The sequence below is a fragment of the Xiphias gladius genome, chromosome 11 (assembly GCF_016859285.1).
Source record: "Xiphias gladius isolate SHS-SW01 ecotype Sanya breed wild chromosome 11, ASM1685928v1, whole genome shotgun sequence".
Classification (NCBI taxonomy): domain Eukaryota; kingdom Metazoa; phylum Chordata; class Actinopteri; order Istiophoriformes; family Xiphiidae; genus Xiphias; species Xiphias gladius.
The window spans coordinates 8,583,973-8,611,317 of record NC_053410.1 but is presented as its reverse complement, the minus strand read 5'-3'; the positions used below and the strand labels follow the sequence as shown (position 1 = coordinate 8,611,317).

At 39.1% G+C, this 27,345-nt stretch overlaps 1 protein-coding gene across 1 annotated transcript in view; it reads left to right on the top strand.

Annotated features, from left to right (window-relative positions):
* The window catches only part of arid5b (AT-rich interaction domain 5B), a 75,651-nt gene that overhangs the window by 22,883 nt on the left and 25,423 nt on the right, over positions 1-27,345 (top strand). The window contains exon 4 of the mRNA XM_040139968.1: positions 10,339-10,569. Coding sequence (XP_039995902.1) covers positions 10,339-10,569 — 231 coding nt within the window. The remainder of the gene's footprint in view (positions 1-10,338; positions 10,570-27,345) is intronic.

Sequence of the window (27,345 nt, the reverse complement as noted above, 5' to 3'; positions counted from 1 at the left end):
CCCCCCCCACCACCACCACCACCACCTCTGTCAACCGCAAGAACATCTGGGGTGGAATTAAGCTGAGGGAAGTTGAATTTTCTCTGTGTTTATGTGTGTGCATGCGTGTGTGTGCGCGTGTGTGTGTCTGCGTACACTTCTCATGAATGTGACTTCCACTGTGTGTACATGTGTGTGCGCTTGTTTTTACTGTGTCTTCGATCCTTGTGCCACACACTTGAATAAATTGAGGTGAAAATTATATAAATGTTTTTTTTTTTTTTTTTTTTTTCTTTGTCACAGGCCGCTGCCCCACCCTGCTGAAATGAATGAGGCACTTTAGTGCTTTACTATAATTAACAACAGGAGCTAGCATGCATGGAGGGCTCTCTTTCTCACTTGTTCTATGTATTACTCGCTCTCTGTGTTACTCTCCCTCTCTTTGGCCTCTGTATAGTTTGAGTAGAACATTTCCTCTGGGTGTTACTGCCCTTTTTGTGAGAATATGATTCTCTTAGAAGAATTAGTGCAGCAACATGACCTGCGAACATAAAAGCCAGATATCTCTTAAAATGATACTCCACCCACTGTATCTGATACTCAGAATATTTGCAATACCAGATACAAAAAAAAAAATGCCAAGAACATATTTAACCACAATAGGACTAAATACACTGCCAGTGCCCCAGTCGTCTGGCAAACCAGCCTCCGACTTGTTTGTTGGTCCTGGGCTTGTCAGATAAACAGTTGTTTACTCAATAAATAAAAATACCAGACTCAAGAAAGCCATGTTCGACAGACTTGTGTGTTAAAATTCAAATATGTCTGGAACACACTGGGTTTAAGAATGGACAATAAGTTATACGGCTGCAAAGTTTCTATCTACACTTGGATACTTTTTTCCCACGCCGAGAGCCAGTCATTGAAATTTGTTATATAACCATCATGAATTACAGTTGTCACAAATTGTTATTGCTTTACAAAATACTGTTGTTTAAATTAATGATTTCAAGCAAATCAGAATTTAAATCTAAATAACAAATTTTATTTGTTTTTGCGTAAACCATTAGGCTCTATTAATTGATCTTTTTGGCAGCCTGGCGACAGTAGAACAATCTATTAACACAACACTGATATATTAAAACCTTATAAAGCTGATAAGACGATGTGTTGTAAAACGGTTGGCTTCTTACACATCACAGAGCAACATTAGCATTCATTTGGACTCGTGTTGTGATGAATGTTATTCCAATATCCACTCGTCTTCCAACTCTGTTTTTGTCTCCACCAAATCCTGAGAAAAATATCTGGCTCTTTAGCTGCTGTCTGTTGTTTGCTGCTGGGCAGGTAGTGTGCAGTGGGGTTTTTTAGGCCCTTTTTAAAAATTCTGTAAACAGCTGCCTGCTGCTGCTGCTGGGAATGAGGTTGATGAGAGCAGCAAGAGTCAACCAAAACAGTTCAATCGTGGGCTGTAAAACCACATTAATGGGCTGAAAGTTGCTGAGGGGAACAGCTGATTTCAGTCGTCTAGTCGACCAGTTCAATTTGACAGAGAAAAGCTAGACTTTAGGTGCAGTATCACTTTAAAGGGCTGACTATGTGTTGTGTAAATTCTGTGTGTTTGTGGACAAGAGCACAGCTTGCAGCAGATATGATGAGCAGGGGAAAGGCGAGTCAGTGTGTGTGACTGATGTGATGTTGATGACGGACGGCCACTGAGTCATTGTAAACACAGTATGTTATTTTATGCAGACCTATTAAATAAATTTGAAATATTATTCCAATTTTACTCCGTCTGAACAAAATAAGCTGAGTGATAGTGACACACTGTGTGATTACTTTGTTTTGTTTCAGCCCAATGTAGTGATTTATTGATGCCGCATCCTCTGCCTGTTTAATGTGGTTTTGTTTACAGCACAGACTAGCATGTAATTAGCGAAATGTTCTAGCACATTTTGTTTTATTCAAGATAGTGTAGTCATTCACAGAACAGACAAGCGATGAATCATGCAAATTCAATGAATCTATCCCATTCTTTTATGTAATTCTCTCTTCGAGGGAAACACAAGGTTGCCTCGAACGAGAATGTGACGACCCCCCCCCCCCCAACACATCACTTCCATTTGTTGTCATTGACAGAAGCTGTTCCCTCTCGATTTGGTCAGGTTTCAATAACATGAAACCAATAGCCAGATCGGGCGCCTGCTGCTGCTTATACGGCCGGTGCGATGTCCCTTCATTGAGAAGTGAGAGAGAGACAGAGAGAGAAGAGGCGGATGAATCTGATATGTATTATATATTATGAGAAGAGGTTAAATGGAAACAAGGCAACCTCGGAGATCAATAGAGAGCATGGACTAGAGAGCCTGCAGGATGGAGTGAGAATACCAAACAAGAACCTTCTCCTCTCTCCTTTTCCTTCTCTCTTTCTCTTCCATCCATCTGTTCTTCATTAATGTATTAGTTTCTGCCTATTTTTAAAGCTTTTGGAGTTGTTTTGCTGTTACAATTTGTGTTTGAAAAAAGCATGAAAACCACCCCCCACCCACCCAAAAAAAACCCCCCATCAAATATGAAAGTGACATTATTGGCTCTGGGTTACATGCCTTGCCATTTCTCGCCAAACCTACAAAAGCAGCAGGGGGATCCAGTAAATTCCTTGGCAGATAATGTGGAAATGTTGACAACAGCAAATTTGAGCCGAGTGAGTGATTTAAGGACTACAGCGGGTGACAAGAGAGCATGAGAGTAATGGTTTTCAGCTTTTTCCTGCTCGTCTGTGACAAGAGAAATGAGCACACTCGCCTTGGAGATCTTGTCAGAGCTTGTGGGCGGTTTCAATATTTTTAAGCTTGGTTGAATGTAAATGACACAGTTTACTTGAGTCACATTTGGCTTTTAATTAAGCACAGATATGCTTTTAACTGTCAGCAGCCCTCATATTATGACTAATTTTATTCCCAACTTTCAAAGCCACTACAGAAATTCTCCAGTAAAAGCAGCGGATCTCAGACATGAAGCACCAGAACCCCCTGTTTATTTTTCTGTTTTGAAATTCAATGATATCACCAATGTTTCATCTAATATTACAATAGCTATTCATCCCGCGGAGCAGCTGCTTCAACCACAACTAATGAGTTTCATGTTGTACGCGGCATTTCGGAGATTTTGATTATGACGAGTAATTTATCATGCTTGTTATGGAAGAGAAACAGAAATTTTTCCTCTGGTGTAATTACACAAAATATTCATTAATTCTTTCTGGTATAATATAGTGTCAGAGCTTGTTCTCATCACCCTCATTTCCACTCCTGTCTCTCCCATATACAGTGTGGCTGCATTACAGCACAGCTTCCTCACTTCCTTTTTTTACTAAGTGTTTTTCCTCAGAGGAAGAGCTGGCTCACTGGAATCTTTCTCCCACAAATATCAGTTCCACCCCGTGTTGTTAAATATAATTTTGTCATATTTATGAACCAAAAATTGCGCATGTATATTACAGCATGTTGCTTTTACTATGTTGGAGGAGATTGAGATCGGCAGAGTGTTGCATGACGGCTACTGTAGCTAATGACTTTACCAGGCTGCTGTGGGCTGCAGCAGTGTCGTTTACAGTGTAGTTTGATACAGTAGAGCAATATTTCCCGTTGAATATGTTTTAAAGGACTATACTGTTACTTGTGCAAGTTCTAGCCCATTAACCATGAAACCCTTCTGCGACATCACTAACTTTTTCCCAAACATGTTACACCATCAAGTACTAGATGTAGTCACCTCTTTTCAGGTGGTTTCATTCAGGGCTGCAGCTGATGATTACTTTAATCATTAATCATTCTGTCGAGTATTTTTCCGATTAATTGAACAGTCATTTCATAACCATGTGAAATTATACGAAAAAATGTAAAATGTCCTTCCCGATTTCAAACCCAAGTCAGTTTGCCTGTTTTTTCTGACCACAATGCACAAAGATAAAAGGAGAAAATCCTCACATTTGAGAAGCTGGAAACAGTTTAACAATAAGTCGCTTAAAAAATTAATCATCAAAAAAGCTGTCATTTCACTGTTTTGAATGTTTGAGCGTCAGTTTGATTTCATGTCAGCACAGTAAAAGAATTTGCTATTTTTTCATATGCATTTGCGAGTGATTTGTCTGTTTTGAAATGCAATGAAGTGTTCAAGGGAAATTCAGTGTCCGAGATGTCCAAGAAAGAAAAGTCAGCTGCTAAAAGCGTCCCATTCATGAGTCTTTTTGAGACGAATCGAATTTTGGAAGTCAGACAGGAAACAGACACAGATGTTGTGAAACGGATGATACGGGTTTGGCATTAAAAAGTTTCTGTTCGGCAGGCAACTTTCAAATTTTCTTGTTTCTTTTAACGCACCATCAAAGAAGAAATTAATTTATTCTCTGTGATGGATTAACAAATGTATTATTAGCAACTTTAAAGTCTCTGCAAGTCATACTGCTCTGAATAGACAACAGTGGCTACCTGGAAGCCAGGAAATGAGGACAGTCAAAGCCAGCGGTATGGTCCTTTTAAGAAGGAAATACTGCACATCAGAAAAAGAAGCCTTTGACTTTTTTTATTTAATTATTATTTTATTTTTTTTACAGTTGTTTTCTTTCACATCTTTAAATCAATAAGTATAAACACAAAAGCTCTGCGCGGTAACTACTCATTCTGTTCAGTGATTGTGCTTTGCTCCCCATCTCTGCTTATAAAGTTTTTGATTAAAAGAGGTGCCGGAAGAATGATATTGCACAGTGACAGATGCTGGTATGCTTTTGTTTTCAGAAAATCCACAGGTACAACTTTCTCTGAGGTCACTGACAATGATATGCTTCTGTGAATACGAAAAAGAAAGAAAGAAAGCAACACTCACAGTAATGTTGTGCTTCCTGACTGATGTCATTTTTAAGGTATTCCAAGCCTCAAATGATTTCAACAGACCATCCATTTTATATAATTGTCTTCCTGACATCAGGGGGTGAATGGCTCAAAGCTCAAGTTGAAACATACATTTTAATCATTGGTCCTGACCCCATTGCACAGTTCAGTAATTATGGACTCTTGTTCTAGTCATGTAATGCCTTTGTCTGAAAATGTTTAAAAAAAAAAAAAACTGACTCCACTTTGCATTTCAGTTTGTACATTAGAAAACTGGTTCAGTCATGCTTCTTTAATCTCGGGGATGTTAGTAAGATCAGCCCTACTCTGTCATCCCAAGACACAGTGAAACTCATCCACGGCTTTGTCACATCCTGGTTGCGTTATTGTAATGCACTTTTTACTCGAGCAACTCAGTCACCCCTGTGGTGTCTACAGCTTGAGCTAGGTTCTGCCGCAAGACTCGCAAATAAGACTAGACGTATGCCTCTCTCAGTTAACCGTCAGTACATTTAAGAACTGATTTTAAAATGACTTTAATCATTTTCTAGGCCTTGCATGACAAAGGTCCGGTTTAGAGCATTTTGCTGGATTCTCAATTCCTTTATTACCGTAGCTATAGTCTTCAACTAGCGAATTCTGCTACAACTAACAACAACAATAATAAAAGCTACAAGTATAAACAGTAAAAAAAAAAAAAAGAAACCCAAAAAATACATAACATAATTGAACAAGGTCTTTAGATGTCTGTTTGACGGGACCACAATAGAAAATGTCTGAACAAGCATTTCTATTTCTGGCTCCCATACTATGCAACAGTTTAGTGAACAGTATAATGTCAGAAATCCCTCTGTGCTTTTAAATCACAGTCGACATCTCGGCTGTATAACACATATTGCTCATCTCTTTAACATGTTTTGCATTGTATTCCTCTGATTATTTCATCTGTCTGTTATCTATTAGCATTTTCTCCTTTTTGTTGATTTATTTGCAAACTATTGTTGGGGGAACAGGATAATAGAGGTGCAATACAAATTGGGGGGGGGGTCACTCCTGCAGTTTAGCATTGCATAGATACAAAGCTAGGGGACTCAACAAGAGACAGATTTAAAAAAAGAGCAGACAAAATTGAAGCAACAAAAGCCTAAATATTCTGACTTTTAATCCCCAGGATGAGTCAAGCTCCAAAAACACTGGATCCTACATAAAGCAACTCGATAGCGTCTTTCAATAGGACTCTCTTGGCTTGTAAACCCCCCCCCCCCCGGTCTTTTATAATCCATTCCAACCCAGTTTGTAACACAAGCTCTCTGCTATAAATTTGTATTGTGCAGGGTTTTTTTTTTCAGACTTTGGAAAGCTCCTCCAGAGCTACAGAAGACATTATACAACTAAACTTACCAACCATGACAAGCAAACTGAAGTTAATGTGTAAAGGGGCTCTCGAATTTTACTCATTAATTTCATATAGTAATAAATATATCACATAACCGTTAGTGTGCTTTATCAGTTTACTGTATTTTGTACTGTAATAGAATTTATTGAGTGCTGCACTGACTCAGTGGCTGTAATGTCAGCTGTCCTGTAGAGCAGTTATGACCCTGACACTATTGTTGTTTATGAGGTCAGGAGCTTTACAGCGTGTTCTGAAAATAATCTGCTGCACCACAGCTGTTTGATCAACACACTATACTACCACCAGGAGAGGACAGACAGACAAAACCACAAATAGAAAAGAGATCCAGAGAGAGAGAAACAAATTGCATAATGCTCTCACTGTGTCTTCCAGCTCTCCAGTGATGCAGCCACAGCCCAAACCAATTAGAAAGCTTAGGTAAAGATAAGGACGTCCTTTATTCTGAAAGGTCGGGCTGTAGGAACAAAAGGAATTTTTTAAGTGTACATACACTCAATGTACATTTCACGCACCAACACACACACACACACACACCCTGACATGCATACTTTACATCGCCTTTGTGCTGTTATTAATGCCCCGCGGCTCTCTCTCCAAATTGAATCTAATCAAGTGAAATGCTGTGAGGGTCCTCGGGAGAAAGAACAAGTCTGACGGTGACCGCTTACAATAAAATCCCTGACATTTGGAAACAAAGCCCTGCCCTACCTCTGAGCTGTAATTGCATACGACAACTGCCGCAATCTCTGATGAGTGTGTGTGTGTGTCTGCAATGTGATATGCATGAGCATGTATGGAAGAATATGTGTTTTTATACATCTGTCGGCTTTGTGGCACCTACCTCCACATACATTGTGTGTGTTTGTGTGTGTGTTTGTGTACTGGTTGAATGGCTTGAATGATTTCTTTTGAAGTGGTCGTCATATTGGAGTACAGTGAAACTAATTACGCTGATTGTTGGGAATGTAGCTGCTGTAAATATGTTATGAATGCTGTCCTTCCTGCCTTGTTTGTGCTGCATATTTTAGTGATTTTTATCAGCCTCCAGCTTGATAAAATAACACCAAGAAGGGAAAAATGCTTTTTTTTTTTTAGTAGACCTGTTAAAACTGACTTTATGGCAAGGTGAAATTCTTGCTAGTTAGCCACCCCTGAAATATTAACTTACCAGCAGAAATTCCCATGAATGTCATGTCCAAGGGCTTTGTAAAAGCAGACAGGACGGTGAATAATTCATATAAAAATCATGTTTCAAACTGCCTGACTCTGCTTCATCAACTGTTGAACCGTGTAGTTGGCTTTGTAAGCTAGAAAAATATTTGCACTCCCCTTTCAAACAGCAGTCTATAAGCGCAAGTGAGTCTACAAAAATTTGACATTGACAGAAGCTTTAAGGAACAATGCAAATGAATCCTTTGTCTGTGTATTATGATTTGGCCAATTTCAAGTCACTGTGCAGTATTGTCCTGTGTTGTATAAACTCTGCTGAGGTCATGAGTCATTTTCTTATCATATGATCACAAGATTGAAAAACATGTTATGATCATATGGGAGCTTTGAACCAGAGACAGCAGTTTATCATACTTTATATTCGTTTATCATATTATATTAGAGCTGGAACAATTACTCAATTAATTGATTAGTCGATCGACAGAAAGTGAATTTGCAACAATTTTTATAATCCCTTAATCATGCCAAAAAAAAAATCAGTGGTTTCAGCTGATCAAATGTGAATGTTTGCTGGTTTTCTTAGGTCTATGGTCTTCAACTGAATACTGTTTGGACTTTAAACTTTATTGGCAGATTAAACTAATCAGATTTATCCGAACATACAGCTCCTGCAAATTAATCCAATATCATCTCTAAAAGTTGGGAAATGTAATTCAAGTGCCTTATTTAACCCTGTTGCATAAATAATAATAATTGGGCGCGTAATTAGTTATAGATTATTATATTACTGTTATGTGGGTGGCAGGAGATGCATTGTGTTATAATTAAGCAGGTCTGCATAAATAACTGTAACCCACGGTAACCTGTAGCCGTAGCAGCTAACTCTCTGTTATTGACAATAGCAATATATAAAGAAAGAGGCCACATTCAATAAAATCTATAGTCTGCTGGTTCAGTTTGCATGTTACAGGCAGGCATTAATGAAAACCCCGTGTACACACTGTATCTGATCCTTTCTCTTAAAAATATTCTTATAGTGACTTTTGATATATATCTCTGACACTTTGCGTTGTATTGACTTTATGGCTCTGTTTTAAGTTGCCAGAATAATAGCATACTTTCTGTTCAACAGTGAGTTTATGGTCTTTTTATTACCCAGGATGTCAATCAGACCTCCACTTTGGCCCAGACTGAATATCTAAAGAACTGTTTGGTGGATTGCCATGAAATTTGGAGCAAACGTTCACGTTCCCCTCAGGGTGAACTGTAAAAACTCCGGTGATCCCTTAAAACTAATCTACTGTAGCACCGTCAGCAGAAGTCAAAATTTCTATTTGTACAGTACTTTAGTTTTTGACAGTATACTGGCAAGAGTACTCCCAAAATACTCCCATCAAATATTATTCATGCTAAACAAGAACTTAAACTCTAAGCACTGTTGAACCTACGCACAGCCTCACAGAGCTCTTACTTTGGCAATAAACTCTTACATGGTATCAGTATAATATTAACAGTTTGATTTGCCTATCAACATACCCCCCTGGCTTTTAGGGCAGCCTATTGTTTCAGCTCAGTCGGTACTTCTTGTCCTGAGGTTCTCCAAAGTTGCGGAAACGATTTCAGCTTTCAAGGGTGAGAATGCATCAGTCAGACTTAAAAACTGGCAGTGGAGTATTAATTGCACACCAACATCCAAAACAATGTGGTGGTAAAGTCTGGCTCTAATGGGAGGTTTCACTACTCCCTGACTGAAACACTGAGTTTTGTCATAGAGCACCTGTGCCAGATTATTGCTTAACTTTACTAGTTACTACTTGTTTCTGTCATAAATTATTGTATATTGGATTTTTCCAGCAGGTGTGAATAGATTCATACATTTAGATGGTTGTAAGCTAACAAGGTCAGCAATCAGCAAGAGATCACATAACCACACACGCACCCACACACACGCACACACACACACACACACACACACACACACACACACACACACACACACACACACACATGCACACTTGTTTCGTCTAAATTGCTCCAAGGATTTTGTCAAACAAACTAGCGAGCATCTAGAGGTGTTCTTGACATTCCTCTTATCACCCTAACAGCGGTGCGTATTTGTACAGCAGACATGAAGGGATGTTCTCTGAGTTTGGTGAACTGTATTATTACCACAAGGAAAGGGTGTGAGACTTTTCATGAGAGCTAGGAAAAGTCACAGTGAAACAACATCATCAGAGCGTGTTGCTTCCTTATTCTGATGTATTTCCTGAAACACACAGAGAGATCATTGCAATAGGATTACAAGCAGTGAAAGAGATGAATATGAGTCGTATGGGAGGGAGAGGATAGTTCAAAAATCAAGGTATTGTTTGGTACTGGACGAATTAGCATATCGCAAAGATGTATTGCTTTCAAGGTATTATTGCAAATAAATAGTTTTTTTGGCAATACATACATAAAGAGTTCTGTTTTTTCAATCACACATTTACCATTTATCTAGTACTTAATGAAAGTTACAGAAGGAAAATATTTAAAGTCTAAGGTCTCATCACACACATAACAGGAAACCTTACGATTTAAGGCTGCTGGTAAGGGGTAAAAGGATCATATTCCCAGCACACTGGCAGTAGATGAGCCAGAATATAATAACAGCCAAAGAATGATCTATGAGAGAGAATAAAGTAATAAAATCTGAACAGGAATGGAAGAATGAATGTGTCCTGTAAAATTAAGTGCTGCCATTCTCTACAAATCTTACAGGAGCACTTGAAAAACAAAATGTTCCTTATTTCCCTTTAAAGCGTTCCCTATTAAATGTTGAATTAAACTAAGTGCGATCTCTGTGGACCTTCTGACTGTGTCTGTATTTTGTGTGTTTTTCAGGCCAGGAAGAGGATGGGCGGAAGGTTTTGGTCCTCAGTTACCCCCAGTATTGCCGCTACCGCTCAGTTTTGGCGCGGCTCAGAGAGCAGCCATCGTCTTTGCTCATAGACCACACGGTGCTGGCGCTGGGCGGCATCGCTGCGTTGGGCGGGAGCACGAGGATCCTGTACTGCCGGGACACATTCGAACACCCTGCCCTGCTGCAGAACGAGAGCATCTGTGACGAGTTTGGTGAGTGTGGCAGCTGGTGATTTGATTTGTAAGTTATCATATTAGCTCAACTGAAATGCCAACAGCCATTACAGTGGCAGTTTATGGCATTTGGAGTGTTGCACATGGCCCCATGAAACATGAAACTCCTCATGTCCTCAGCTCTGAATGTAAGCATGCACTTAAAACTCATTCTCACAGCACGGTTCATGTCGAACTTTCAATTATGTAATTTTGGTCACCCTGACCATTTGTTCGAGTCTGCGTTTAGTGGAAAATGGACAGTGTTTGCACTTTTTGGGCCAGGCAATTTAGTTCCATTGTGTGAAATTCCAGATAATGTACTTCAGCCCATTTAAAATTTTAATTTGTGTTAGGGCTGCAAATCAAAATGAAAACCAACAAAGGGCAAAGAAAAGGGAGCTACTGTATCATTTGGGTTCCAAAGCCAAATACAGCTGTTGTCCTGTGAAAACATTTATCCCCAAAACAACATTTCTTGAGCTGAGAAAAACAGTACTGTCTAAGGCTTTGTGACTGCATTTTTCAGACAATCCGGTGGGATTTTAAAGGGGAAATGCGTTGATTTTACATATCAAAGCCTGAGTACGGGTCTTGCAGAGTACTAATACATACACTGTGTGAAAAAAGTTGTATAAAGCCTCTTGTGGCTCCAGAGGGAGCTGCACAGAAACGATTGTCACTTGAGTCATTGCCTGTAGTGTGGAGTTAGTAAAACGTGAGCTTGCCAGACCGCTGTAGCCTGCTCCTAATTTCTGCTTGAGGCTAGCAGCCTTAGGCTACATTAGCAGCTACTAGAGTAACACACCTGAATTTCCCACCGAACTGTCTGTAGTCAAGTTGCATTGTGAGTAATGTCGGTGCCAGGTTTTGACAAGGAAGAAGAATGCATGGATAACTGCATCAACTCTTTTCTGTTTTTTCTTTTTTTTTAAATGGTCTATTTAGTAGGAATGCAGTACACCAAAGAAAATCTTGGTTGACTGAATTCATACCTACCCTTCAACCAATCTATTGGTCATGGGAAGAAAAAATAATCTTTACGTTATCTCTATATTAACAAAATCGGCCAAAGTGCACTGAGTGCACTCTACCTGGTGGCCTTATTGACCTAAATGAATTATAAATAAACATGAAAAGCTAGTATTTGCATAATATTAAATCATTTTAACCTAATTATTTCATCCCGAAATGATAATAACAGACTCAGAGCCGACCAGCGTGCACCTGCCCATTTTCATATGACTCCCGAAAACAGAACTATATCACAATATCAACTTTATCGCTCAAAGCCCAAAGCGTTAAACACGAAAGCGTTGACAGAGCATCCTAACGCAGAGAAGTTACCTACCATTTTTTAGATGATACGTCGTGCTGGTTGTTAAGTTGTGATATACAAACTGCTGTTTGCAACGTTTACACTCCATTTGAACAAAGTGCAGCCACACCAGAAACTTCTTTGACACGGTGTAAATTAGTTTGGAGCTGACTCCCAGTAAATGTTCGTAAACATTAAATAACTTGCACCTAGCAGTCTCCATTAGGTTGGGCGAGTTGAAAGTTGTGTTTTCACAGGTAGTCTGTCCCTCCCACTGCCACAGTAACTAATGGATTAATCCTGGAGGGCTATTGATGTAGTGCTTTTCTCTAATGAAAGTAGCAGTTTCCAACCAGTGAGAACTTAGTCGGACAAGAGCATATCGACCAATCAAACGACCAGTTGACCAGGAGATTACAGCCCTAGTATTTAGCTTAAGAAGTACAATGATTTTCCCATTCCACAAAGTAATACTTAATCCTTAATTTTTTGTAAAAAAAAAAATTAATTGGTAAAATTTTAATAGACAGCTTTAAAACAATGGACAACCCAATGGGCTTGATGAAGCCTCTTCTACAATTTCCATAGTTGTAATTTGGGGATCATTAGCATGTGTCCTGTGGTCTCATTTCTGCCGTCTCTCCTCTGCTTATGTTATAACTCTTCTGTTTGTCCATTCTGACCTTTCGTTGCCCAACTGGGTTAAAGCCCTCTGAACTGAACGCGCATCTGATCAATGCTGTTTGAGTTTAGTTTAGTTAATTAAGACTAAAAGAGAAATTCAATACAATGCAATTGACAATCATTTGCTTTTCAATATGCTTTCAATACGTTTTTCCATTTGGACTCAGTTTATTTGCCCCCAGAGGGGTCTTTCTGTTTTTTACGAACACAAGTGACCGCCATTCAAACACCCTCACCAGTCACACCTATGAAAAACATTCTGTGGTTCCAGTGAGGAATTTTGAAGTGCTGGAACATGTCTGTTTGCCATTCACTGTGCTTTCCCTGTCACTCATGAATCCACACATTTTATTAACCCCGAGCTGGGCTAAGACAAAAGCATAATGTGATTCATCTCTTTTTTTACTTCCTCTGTTTGCTAGCACAGTGGAGCTCAGCGGGTTCTTGCGCAGCATCAATTTGACATTCACAGTAACGGCTCCTCTGGTCAAAAGTCATTGTTTTTCTTTTCCTGTAAATTTACCAGTAGGTAATTGCATTTTAAAAGAGCAGCAGAGGTGAGACCAGAAGGGAAAATGGTTTTAGGCATAGGAAAATAAGTTATGAATAGTAACGCTAACATCCTGTGGCTGCTGTTGCTCATTCACTTGGCTCAATAATGCCATTCCTCCGTGAGCCACATTTAAGCTAAAGGTTTATTTTCAGAGCCTAAGGGAGTTCTACTTTTTTTTTTTTTTTTTTTTTTGACTAAGGCAACCACATTTCTAATGTTATTCACATGAAGGTTTACTAGGTTTAAAGCAGGTTTTTATTTCTTCTTGAATTGCTGCTAGGAGACTTGTTTGTGATTTGTTTCAAAACAGCAGAGCTAAGTAATTTTCATCACACTGCCAAGTGAACTAAGGCCTCGAGGGCGTCTTACTTTTGGGCATAAACACACAGATGAATGTTTGCACATATGCAAGTAGAAACATACACAGCTGCTGACAAAAGTTCTCCTGCCATTTACAGGCTCCATATGAAAGAGCAGCTATAAACGCCATATTAAATCCACCTTTATTAGGATAAATACCAGCACTGTGGACATGTAAGAGGTAATACTGGGCAGCTGTGATATATTAAAAAGTTAAAAATTGATCTGGGGAACAATTTTAGGACTTTCTTCTATGCTTCCCTCAATGCTAATTCTGACCTTTTGGATTCAACCAAATCTGCTGTGGCAGCTCTAATAGCCATTCGTCTTGTCTAGGCTAATTCATGAAAGTGTGTCAAGCTACCTCAGGGGGTAGTGAAGACAAGAGGGCTCAAGCAAAAAAAAAAAAAGAAAAAGTGCTATTGCAGAGTTTCAGCAAGCCTGTTGGTACAGTGTTGTGTGAAATGTAGCCATCAGATGAAAGCGTGGTGGTGAAATCCAGTCTATTCTTGGGAGCCTGGTTTCAACACTACAGTAGGTGTCTGTTCATCATACTTATGTGTGGATTTATAATCAACAGAATATGTTTTTTAATTATTTGAGCTTCCCCAAAAGACACATAAATCTAGTTCTGACTTATGCGTATTGTTTCGGAGGTGAGTAAGGAAACATGGGCGTGCTCTGGCTGCTCGTGTTTACATAATGACTGATCTCCTCATTGTTTGCTCTGACTTTACTTGATGATGTAAGGTCACTCCCGGTATGACAGTGACAGTTGTCGGAGACTGCGCTTTATCTGGCTCAATCCATATTCATGTTTCTTCGTCCACGTCACCACTGGCATCCCTGCTTTTGAACCAGCCTGAGTAAAACTGCGGTTGCGTCAGTCACCAGATCTTTAGTCCTGTGATCCATATTCATGTTCAGCATCGCCTGTCACCCTTGCAGCTGCTTTCCTCACAGGGAATGACACAGTTTTTGTTTACAATTATCATGCATTCTCTGCCTGCATGGATTGATTGTACCCACGCAACTCTGTGTCCCCAATTTAATTTCTTGCCAGGAGGAATGTAATATTACCACAGCGGCATTGCAGAAAAGGAAAAAGTTTGTGGAAGATGTCACTGGTTCAAATGTTCTTTAATTATTATGCGCTACCGATGTGCTGAATGAAAAATAAGCTCTTATATGAAACTTAGGATAGAGAAGGTGTTACATACTCAACTATACTATAATAATAATAATGGCATTACTCAGGCTGTGAGAAATAGCCAGAAATAGTTTAAGTGGGCCAGGCCTCTGCAGCGCTGAATGACGGATGACAAGGTTCAAGGTTTTGCTATTAGCTGTCGTAATTCTGTTGAGTATTACTCACATTCATTGGGCAGGGATAATGTATGTGCTACAAAGCAATAACATGAACATTTGTACACTCAACGTAGAGGGGCCGTATACAATTTATTGAAACAAGATGTGCATCGCATAGCTACAAAGCGTCTTGACAGCTACTCATTTGGGCGTCTGTTGAGGAAAATATTATGAACAACATTTTTCCCAATTTCTCTGATTCTGAAGTTATGCTCCCAAACTACTGACCTTCCTCTCCCCTCCTTTCCTCCACCCGTCCAGAAACCTAACACTCCTTGTGTGCACATTGCTTAAATCAACAGTATTTTGAAAGTTAGTGAGGCAATCATGTTTGAGGCAAAGCAGCACGCCCCCCCCCCCCCGGCCCGTTCTCATTTGTCCTATATTCCCCAGGTCTCTTTCCTTGGCACAGAAACTATATATTTCATGCTCCGCTCAGTGTGTTTGTTTGAAGTATCTCTCACTCGGTGCTGGTTTGATTTTTATTAAAAAGAAACATTTTCAGTGCTATCCTTTGGAATCCTTTTTTCTAACACTCCAGGGAAGGATGAATATAACAAACAATTTATTGCTTCAATATATTAACGTTGTCCAGATGAACTGATCGTAAACAGAGTTTTACAGTCTATTTTTGTATTGTGGTGTGTGTGTTATAGTTTTGTACATCTGTGGCGGAATTTGGTTGTGCTTTGTATGTATTTATGAGGGTGTTTCTGCATGTCTGAGTTAGCTGCAGCCATGTTTGTCAGAAAAAAAAAGGTTCCCTGTTTGGTCAACCCTCTTCTCACTGAAACTGATACTTAAGAATATACTGTGCTAGAAAAAGAAGGGATGAGGGAAAGAAAAATCTAAAAAGCAGTAAACATGCTAAAATACTATCCCTTCACTTTGAGATAATATCTTTGAAAACATTCAGTCCTGCTTGCTTGATTGGGTTGGGTCACCACAGAAACATACAGTATGATGTCATTGTTTCCACAACTTGAACCACTTTCTCGCTCGCTCTTTAAACATGAAATCAGATTAGATGAAATATGCATACGCCAATATCATCCCATGACAGCCCCGTCTGTTAATGTAATAGGCAAATTGCTTGCTAAGCTCATGTTTTCCCATCTCCTCTGCAGATTTGTGTTAACCACCGGCCCATGAATTTTTCATCGTCCATATGTCATGGTATACAGGAGCCAAAGAGCAGGAATTTAGAGGAGAAAAGAGCACATGTTGTAGCTGTATAGTCAGATTTCATAATTAGGACATGGACTGTCTAAAACAATGTATTGAACATCTGGTGAAAGCCCACTTGTATAGTACACTGTCATGTTCTTACATACAAGTAAAATAATGCTTTTACAAGAAATGAAAGATACATCTATTTACACTGTAGGCTTTTATACACACCATATAACTTAACCAGCCATGCTGTAGGACTAGCTTTAACACACTGTGAGCAGGATGTGTCTTATTTATTGCTCTACCTGGTATGCACAGGCAGAATTAATGCGACAGATCTATTTTAGCTAAAGGCACTTTCTTCAACTGGCATCCAGCAGCGTTAATCGGGACTTCTGTCCCGAATAAGGCACAGCATTCCTGATTAACATCAGCAAGGCACCAGCTCTGCACATATTGCCGGGCATTGCTGCTTATCAATTTTTACCAAACAACGCAGAGAGATAAATAAGCATCTGGCTATAGGCGAGAAGCTTTTCAGAGGTCTGGACCCGTTATTGACGGTGCAAAGGTTTCTGTAAGAAACAATATTTTTATGCTCTATCTTTCTTTGCCCTGGGTTTTATCTCTCAGGCTACATACAGGCTACTCCTGACCCACTGACAGGTGCAAGATGTGCCTGCATCCTGGGAGAAAGACAGCAGTTACTCCCCTAGGCTTAAAAATATTTTAACCTCTACATGTTTTTCATGTAAGAAAATATTTCAACTATATATTTTCATCCAGTAACTATTCTCTCAAAAAAGGCTGGAATTGAACATCGATCAAATACTGAATAAGATAAGATATACAAGCGGGTAAGACAGTAAAGGACGACGTTCTTTTTAGTATAGATCCACATAAAAAATTTATGTCCCATAAAGACTGAGGCCTCTATCAACAAAAACAAAATGTGATTCTAAGTAGGAATAGTGTATTAATTAAATGCAAAATGTATTTTCGGGGCATTTGAGTTTTTTCTTTTATCAGATAACCATTAATTTGGGGGAAAGCAGGACGTAAGCATGTCCTAAAAAAAATAGTTATTTTCCAGATCGATATAATCATGTAAAGTGCAGGAAATAGCGTTCACATACTTTTAGTTTCTTCTGAAAACCAAACCTACGGCTTTGGAAATTTTACATTCAGTATTACAAAGAGCTCGTAGAGTTAGAGCTTTCCTACCTTTTGGGCAGCCATTGTGTTTTCATGTCACTACATTATGAAAATGCTGTATACAGTGGCTCCATCACAGTGAAACAGTTAGTCACCTTTTTTACGTCATCACATGTCATTGCAGCTGCTTTAAAACATTGGAGGTTGGAGTGTCCCTGAAGCCACCACCACAACCATTTTTGAGGTCTCTGCTTGCAACTGTACCACAGGATGTCAACGCTGACAAATACAACAAAGGTGTTGAGGTGTAAATGAAAGATACGGCGTATATGAGCTGTAGTTAAATAACATATAGCTCTATCTTCCGCGTGTCCTAAACTTGTCCTCCCACGGCAAGGAATTTACAACTTTGGCATGATAGTTACAGATAATTTGACAGGTCATTATCAGGCTCAGAGATAAAAAGATATGATGAAAGTTGTTTTTTTTTTTTCCAAAGCAGTTGTGTAATTTAAAACTCTAAAAAAAACTGCATAGCATGTCATTAATTACTTTACACTTCAGCTCACCGGTCTGGGTTGACCTCATTTATATTTACTTATTCCATAAATACACTTGTCAAATGTGGAAAAACCCCTGTTTGCGAACGTGGTTTAGATCAAGAAAGATTATATTTACATGATAAAAAACATACAGTAAGTTTCTAGCTCTAAGTGGGTAATGTTTTCAAAAAATCCCAGGTGTGAGCTGTCGCACAACCCCTGAGTATCTCTAATAAAAATTATACAACAGCATGTTGCAACCACGAGTGAACATGTCTGACTCATCAGTGTAACTGTAGATGCTGTTTACAAGGTCTGTCTCTGCCAGTGAGGCTGGTGTAGAGGCAGCTCATGAATGCAGCCTTGTAGCCGGGTTGCTGCGTTAAATGTCAAGCATCTTTCTCCCGTCTGCAGGTTGAGGCTTGTTGCTGGCTGCTGTTTCTGAAAAGAGCTTTTGTAGCTTATGTGACATCAAAAATCATTGTTAACACCGCCGATAGATGACAGTAGCAAAGTGAGGATTACACCGAATGGGATGACTTTGAGTGATATTTCCATTTTTTTTTTTTTTCCCCCCCAAAATGACGCTGACATTTCTTGGAAAAGGGAAAGCCCACTTAAACAGAGTCACTGCTGGCAACCGCTTCAGACATTTGAGGAAAAAAAATGAACAGAAAGATAAAAGTATCCATTGGCCTATTTTGTTATGGGAATGATGATTATTTATAATCACCATGGCTTAATGCTGTGTAGCTTTTCAAAATGATAAAGTCCCTATGATTGGGCTCATTGGCCGACTCAATCCCATCAAGTGTAACTAGAGCGTGATCTATTAGAATACATATGTTTTATTGATGTATGGGCTTCGTGTTTATCCTGGCATTCATTTATTTATAGGACGATGCTGTGATTTTTTTTCTCCTCCAGTAATGAATAGGATAAGCCTTGAAGCTTATCCACTGCTTCCTTTCATCTCTCCCTCCCTCTCTCTCTCTCCCCCCATTCCCTCCCTCCTGCTATCCCTCTCTCTCTCTCTCTCTCTCTCCCTCCCTCTCTGTCTCTCTCCAAAAGCCAAATTGAAATACTGTATTTTTTTAAAGCCCCGGTCCTACTGAGTTGTTGCTGCAGTCTGTCAGTATCAATGATGCGGAAGTGTTTGAAGGTTATCCCATTTTTAGCAAATCCTCCACATTATATAACTTTGACTCTGTTTTACATTTGACACTGTTGGAGCAACAGGGTGTGTATTTGGGGCAGTTCCTCTGCGTGCTCTTAACATTTCTTTGGAAAATGGGATTTATTTTTTAATTTCCTCTCCTGGAACAATAGCCATTAAAAGCCACTTGCCAACACTTGGGCAGAGGCAAAAGCGGAAGTGGCATTTTCACTTGTCAGATATTTACAGCCATTATTGTGTTGTAGTATATGTGTTTTATTTTTGTCTTGACATCCATGAGTTATTACAGATTAAATACACATAGAAAAGTAAAAATATTGTGGCTTGTTGGACTTCAGCCAACATCAGAGAGCTTTTTTTATTTTATTTGTACTTTAACACTGTGTATGTGTGTCTTGAGTTGAATACTGGGTGAAATTATTAAGCTCTCCAGGGTCAGAGGTCATTGCATTCCTCAGTGTGTATGTCAGTCAGTGGATCTGGGTTGGGATTAAACCCAGCCATGTCTCGAATGTGATGTGTGTTAATAAGTACTTAACAGGCGACGCTACCATCATGAGGCGATCACATGAGGTGGACAGAACAAAGAAAGAGAAAAAAGGAAGGAAGGATTGAAAGAAGAAAACGTAAATTTGAAAGAATGATTCTTCTCCCTATAATCCCAGTTTATTTTGACTATAAATGAAGTTTGTGAAATTTTTGCTTGTAAAACGTGTAACACTGTGACTGCGTACCACAGTTTCCTATTTACTTTGCAAATGGAAAGCTTGAGTCGACAGCCTTTATGAGTTTACACAGTGGTAAAGTACACACATTCACACCCCTGTCGAAACACACACACACACACCAATGAATCCGATGAGAATGATTTCATAATATGTTGCAATAATAAACTTCTTTGAACAGTTTAATTGGCTCTTCCTGGAACGGCACGGCTTCGCTTCATTTGATCTGATGAAAGAGTAATGTTGCTTCTCCCCAGGGGAAGCATGCACAATGGCGCACAAATAATGAATTAAGAACACTACCCTTCTTTTTTTTTTTTTTTTTTTTTACAAATGACTGCCATAATAAAGCAGGAAAAATCCATTCTGCATTTACACCAGTTTCTCCCTAAATTGCTTTCATGTTTACTTGCTTATGTATTTAATTTTCAGAGGTTGTTTTTTAAGTGAATATAATCCTGATTCCTGGAAGGGTAATGGATTGAGGTCACATGGAAAATGATAGTCATCTGAAAGCACCATTGTCGTTAGAAACACTTGGAAAGGTTCCAGAAACATTCCTCATGTGTGTTTCTGTGAGAAGTCACACTTACTGTACACTGTTTGGAAATGCTAGTAGTTTGAATAGCTTGTGTGGTAAGGACATAAATTCTAATTCAAAGGCATCTGCTGTATCCAAAAGGGAATGTGTAGTAAGCTATGCAAAAAAGGAAAACGGTATGTGTAAAAATTGAAACTGCCATGACGGTTTGGGAGAATGTCCTCTTTCCCCAGCTGAGGAATAGTGTATTAACAATGACAGTCTGAAGGGAGAGTTTGTATAAAGCAAACAGTATGGTCACAGAAATGAACTCATTTATTGGCTAATACATTACGTATATGCACCTACACACACAGACGCACATTTATCTCAATATTGCTACGGTGAGAATATTCCATTTACGTTTTACAATACTGCTAATTGTAACCTTTAACACGCCTGATCCTGAAGGAAATCAGCGTAAAACCAAAACCATAAACTCAACCAAAATTATCCTCAGTTCTATCCCTGAAAAATCTCTTTTGCTCGTATGGCTGGCAGGAAATCCTTAACAAACACACACTCAGAGACACACTCACACACATTTTAACAGTGCTCAGGGCTTGAAGAAGTAAAAAAAATAAAATAAAAAATGATTTACACAATTTTATAAGTGTGAGATAAAAATATGGGAGAGTATTTTTAATGTCCTGGTAAACACACTTGCCGGGATGTGGGCTTGTCTCCATGGCAACGCTAGTCAGAGCATGCCCGTCCTAGCGTTTTGACAGTTTCTCCTGATGATGATTGATAATTACTACTTGACTTGTTGTCCCCATCTCCACAAACATATGGCGAGAGCTGCCCTCCGCCATATATCTGCCAAAATGTTCCCTTTTCTGATAATAGCTTTTTAATGTTGCGCTTTGTTGTGCATGCATAGCAACCATCGCCCCCCCCCCCAACCCCACCCCTTTGTAATTACATTTACTGCTGCACACATAGTTATTACAGAAAGGAAAGAGAAATAGATAGGAGAAACAGAAGAGTAGGGGAAAGTCAAAAAGAGGCAGAGGAGGGAGGGGGGATAGAATTGATTTCACTTTGAAATGATGTATTCCTCCCAGTGCTGCTCGATTAAAATTTTACAAATTGCCAGGATTAACACAAAGAAGCAGTATTTTCACAGTATAGTCACATATTAGAATATAAACACCAGATAATAGCCAGTCTGGTGGGCTGTAGTTTAAAATGGCAAGCGAGACTCTTTATTCCATATCCATGCGCACAGTATTTTATTATGCGGTGTGTTTGCATGCATAAAACTCATATTTGGATGCAATTTAAAGCAATCTTGTTATATTCACAGAGGCCATAGAGGAGGACATCAATCTATAAACATGATTTATCTACTGTGCACTGCTGTTCATCTACCAAGGCATTAGCACAGACCTTATTACTTGAATGTATGCTAAAAACTCAGACCTGACCAGCATTTTAAACCCCCGACAAGACTCAGCATCAAAAATTAAACATTGAAGTGAAATAGTACTCCTCTTAAGGTTTTACTGAATTGCACTTGAAAACGCAACATAATTGAAAATAAGATCCTGACTCCTGTTTTTCTTTGTTATGAAAACATGCAAGTTTGAGCTGCAGGATGCTTCAGACCACACTCATTTCATTATGTTATTTTTTTTATTTCTCTATTTTCATTTATCGAAACAGTTAATTGGCCGTAATGACCTCTGCTTCCAGGAACAGGAAGATTATCAGCAACACTCTCTCGCTTGTTATGGTTTGGCTTCTGCAAGCTAAATCAAATGAACTTATTTGCCCCAAGTATCTGACTTTACTTGTCCGTAGTTCCAGATGGGCAGGACAACTAGCTCACCTATATCCCCGTTGGTTCAAACAATGCGTGGCACACCTGCAGCAGGCAAAAGCGCAGCACTCCATGGAAACTGAAGTCATTTCTAATACTGTGTGATTGAGGTCTGCCACAGGCTATGGCAACAGACAGGCTCTGTGAAGGAGATAATGATGCATGCTCACACAGCTGTCAGTCAGCCAGCTAAGGGGAATCGTCTTTGAGGAAAATAAAAACAGACTGTAGCCAATATAGTGCAGTATTTGTATAGGAAATGATGTGTTTGGGAAATAGAGTCGCACAGGGTGTTGGAGCTGTGGCAAGAAGGAGAAAGTCTCTCATGGATTCCTGTCTTTGCCGTGTTTGTATATTTATAGATTCATAACGAACACATGGGTGTCCATTAGAGACCATATGAGTTTGGTTCAAGAATAGGTCCAATCAAATTACAAAAAAGTAACTTTTTTTTTTTTTAATGGAATTTAGTTTGTGGTGCTCATAGCATGGAAAAATACTGAAAAAGATCAATCAGCAATATGTCTAGCAAGACATATTGCTGATTGACAGCAATATGTCTTGTTACTCCGGATAATCCACAGAAATCTAGGGTTATATTTCTTTAGTTAGAACGTAGGTCCAATGAAAGCTTGCTCCGCCAGTCAATATTTTTTTTATATTCAAATGACTGTGTATTACAGTATGAAAGGCAAATATCAATAATTTTCAGTGCATTGTTTTGGATTGTACTACCCACAACTTTACTGTTTCGCTTCAGCCTCTCGTCAGACTCTGTTCCAGATGCAGCAGGCAGCTGTTTTCCGCAAAAATGGTCCGATAAGCCGACTGTCCAGCACCAATCAACAGACAAACAAAGTTAGCAGCTAACTGCTGAAGACAGTGGAGTATTTAGCAGCTAAAGTGCCATATATTTCCCTCAGGAATTAGTGGAGACCAAAACGGAGCTAGAAGGAGAGTGAATAGTTGACATAGGACACAACAAACAGGACTCCAAATAAATGCTGCTGTTATTCTGTGTCTGCTGGATGTGTAAATAGGCAATGGTTGTTTGCTAACAAACAATTTTTATTGGTTTATAATATGTCAGTGTTGTGTTTTAAACTTGTTCCTCTGCCTGACAAACCCCCCCCCCCCGAAAAACAATTAGTGCAATTTTAAGTGTAATTCTTCAATGCTATTAGCATCACAAGAAAAATTCAATTCACCTCCACTGTATTGGGGTAGAGAAAACTCAGATAAAAATATCTTAAATCCTGAACAAATTAAGTTTTGGGATATGAAAAACAAACAAAAAATACCATTGTGGGACTTATTCGTTAATCTGAATTGACTTGCCCTGTGAAAGAGAGGTTGAAGCAGAGTAAATCAAGGTGTTTTGTTGTTAGGAAGAAAGACCTGTTTACAAGAAGCCGCTGAGGACCTGTGGATGAGTCGGCTACACCTCAGGGGACTATTGTTAGAGCTCTTTTAGTAACAAGCCAGACTAATCCCTACCTTTTACTCAGGCACATGCTCTAATAGCCTTGCATTACAGTGATTTTTCTGTGTCAGGACAAGAGTTCCTGATACAGGTGCTATTTCCAAACACACCACTATTCACTGACTCTGAACAACGGTTGAAATATTTATATTTTCGCTCTCGCTGCTCGGTGGTGTTCTGTTTACTGCTTTTTCCTTCTGTCTGTCTCTGGCTCTCTCTCTCTTTGTATGATTCTGTTACTGGCCGCTCCTCTTCCCTCCCTCTTTCTCTCCCTCTTTTACATTGGGAGGTGAGGTTATCTTGTTGAAGGCCTGGCAAAACTGGGATGTGTTTATGTAATAACGGCAACTAGTATCCATTGTCATGCCTAAGAAGGGGCTAAATGCATTCCTCATTAAATTCATAATAGCTCTCAGCCACAGCCGTATAAAAATATCTTCTTATGTTGCAATTGCATTCACAGGCAAAAAATAGGAGAAAGAACACCAGTCATGAAAATATTTCTGTAGTACTAAAGTTAAATCCCCCTCAGGTTGACCCAATATGGATCACTGTACTCTCACTTTCTGCTGTGAAATGTTTTGCAGTTTGTCAATGATGATCCCGCTCTGTATAATTATGAAAAATTAATTAAGACTTGTACCATCTATCAACCTACGGAGGTTTTGATGATTAATAAAAGCAATGTACTCTGTCCACCCACACACTCTGTCTCACTCTGTGGGTGCATTGTGTAATTTTTGATGATTGCAGTGATAAAGATTCTTCAAGTATTACTGTTCATTACACTTCTTTGTGCTGTCAGTGTGTCTCAAATGACTCTGCACAGGAATGTGCCTCGAGCGCAGGAACAGAGGAATAACTCTGCTGTCAGATGTGACAAAGTGAGAATTATGAGCACATCAAAAATGCCTTATATCAGTACGTGAAATGCAACGGTGGCTACAGTCAGCAACCAAGTGATGGAGAGGAGGGAGCGCTTAATGCTCACTGCTCTACATATGGACAATCAAGAGTGTAGTTTTGGTGTCAGACATGGGGGCGACACAGTGTAGTCTGTGGTTGTTGAACCAGACAAAAAATGAATGGTCTACATTTCCATACATTTATATTAACCTCGCCAATAACAACAATGACACTGGTCTTTGTGCCTTCCATACATCCAACAAAAGAATTAGAAATGTGGCCCAAACGTACAGTATGTATCATTAATGCAAAAAAAGCCTGAAAATGTCCACTATTAAAAAAATTTAAAAAATTAAACAAAACAAAATAATGTTGGGTCTATGTGGCCTGACAGGTGAAACCCAGGGATGAAGCTTAAAGGAAAATACCAGTGTTTTCAGCTTTTGACTTATTCTCATAACTTTAGCCACCACCTGCACTGTAGAGATTCAGGTACCGTGACTGAAAGTAAACACAGAAGTTAGCTATTGTTGCTAACGGCATAAAGCTCTACCAAGGGGGTAAAAACTAAAATGTGTGTAAAATTTAAGGTAACTTGAAAAGCCTTAGGAGGCTCCACGGCTTGCCCTGATAAATGTTGTTGAATTGCGCCCCGAAATCGGAGGTGTCGGGTGCAGAGTTTGCAGGTCCCATAGTCAGAACAGCTGTTATGCGAGCTAGCCCCGTGTTGAACAATGCCAGAATTTCCCTTTAACAGATTTCAATGAGTGAATCTAACTGAAACTGTAAAAGTGGGAGAGACAAAAATAAGGTTATGAAAAGAGTGGCGGACATTTCCCCCCCATCCTCGGTGGATTCATTTATTACTAGTTTGAAAGGCAAATGTCTGTCATTTAAAATTCTTGTAAATTCTTGTATAAGTACTTGTATATGCAGTGGGATGCGTGCTGTGTATGTACATACGTATATCTTGTTTTTTTGAGGTCGGTCAGATAGTTTGTGATCAGAGTAAGTTGTAACATGTGTTTCATCAACAAAGCCTATGAGGAAAACATTAGACAAGTTATTTACTTAGAAAGGATCTTGAGAAAGAAACGTTAGCTCAGACGTGCTTCTTTATAGAAGAGAAACGCAGGAACTTCATTTTCCAGCCACCTTCTGAAACTCTGGTCAGAAACATGCAGTCCTTGAGCAAAACTACTTGAAACCTCGCCATCCTCTGAGATCTTTGATGTATAGTGAAGATGCTGTGTCTCCTGTCACTGCTGGCGGAGGAATCAGTCATCGCTGCCTTTTTTATATTCTCTCTGGTACTGTTGCCTTGCTGCTTTGGAGCCTCCCTTGTCACATCCCTGTGCCTCCAGTGAAGTTAAAATGTTCCACCAAAGTGTATTATCACTTCACTGATCACACATTTAATGCTCCGCTGCTCCACAGATTAAAGTCTGTGTCTTAAGAGTTGTATCAGAGGGTGTTTTGTATCATAATTTGTTATGTTTTTTTCATTATTAGTTAGGTTTTATTTACTTTGGTTCTCTATTTTTGCATTATGACGGGTGCTATTATCGTTTGGTATGAGTCATATTTTGAGTCTCATGAATCATATTCTGTTCATTTCTGTTTTTTTCTCTTCAGTTCTAATTTGGGTTACAAAACTCCCCTTTTCACCAAAATTATTGCTTCATTAGGGGGCCCTTTTTTTTTTACATACATAAAAATGCATCTGCTCAGTGCATGAGTTTAAATACTGTCTGTCATGGTGCTTTATGTTTTATGACTGTCTGTAAATTTCCAGTGCACCACTAAAACACTGTATGTTAAACCTATGTGACCTTCTTTGCCTGTGTGTGGGCGGATTCACAGGTATAGTTTCATTTACAGATTTAACCCAGGGGAGGACTTCTTTTCACCAGTGCAGACACATATTTGTCCTGAGGCGTTGTGGTCTGCACCTGCAGAATGTTTTACAGATGAGTTTACACTTTGTTTGGCTAAAAATCCTTCAAGTCCTATGCCCCCTCACCATGTATCTCACTAAGGACTGACTTCAATTTTACTGAGTGGATCTCTCTTGGAGAATTCAGATCAATTAAAATGGAGCTGGAATGTAAGTTTACTTGTTAACGTATCTGCTGCTTAACTGACTTGAATGGTTACTGCTTTGCTCTAAAGATCTGTTTCAACATTTATTAACTGGATGTTTTGTCATTTTATTTTGTATTTGTATGTTACATCTTAGTATGCTTATGGGTATGTCACTCTTGATTAAAAGATGTTTAATCTAATTGAGAAATGACTTGTTTATGTAAAAGGAGAATTATTATTATTACAAAATTGTACTCTATTGTGTTGTATTCTGTTCTGTCCTGTGGGACATACTGCACTGTGCAGACTATGCCATGTATTGCAACATGAATGTTACCTTTGGCTGTGCTGATGATTGCTGAGTGGGTGTCAGGCCTTCAGTGAATTTGCAACCAAGTAAGACAACAAAATATGTCAAAACATGTTTTTCACCTACCACTGCTTGTTCTAGTCATGCCTCACTCGTCCTCAACCTCCTTCTCCTCCTCCTCCTCCTCCTCCTCCTTCACCATTTTGTTTGAACTTGGACCTTGTTAATGGTGAGAGGAAGTAGAAGTTAAACTGTAGAATTAAGAGTTTGAGTAAAGACATGAGTGGGAGTCTCGTTTCATGAAAGTGCAGATAATAGATTCAACCTCAGTCAGTCAGTCACAGTTTGTCTGGGGGATGAAAACACTGATATTTCACATCTGATGAGTCAGAACGGTCATTGCATTTGTAAACAGATAAACATTTCATTTGTGTGTAACTGAGCTCAGCAGGTTTTGTAACCTGGTGTTGGACTAGAGTTGTGTTGTTGATCATTATTAACTTTTTCATTGTAGTATCTCTCAACAACTTTA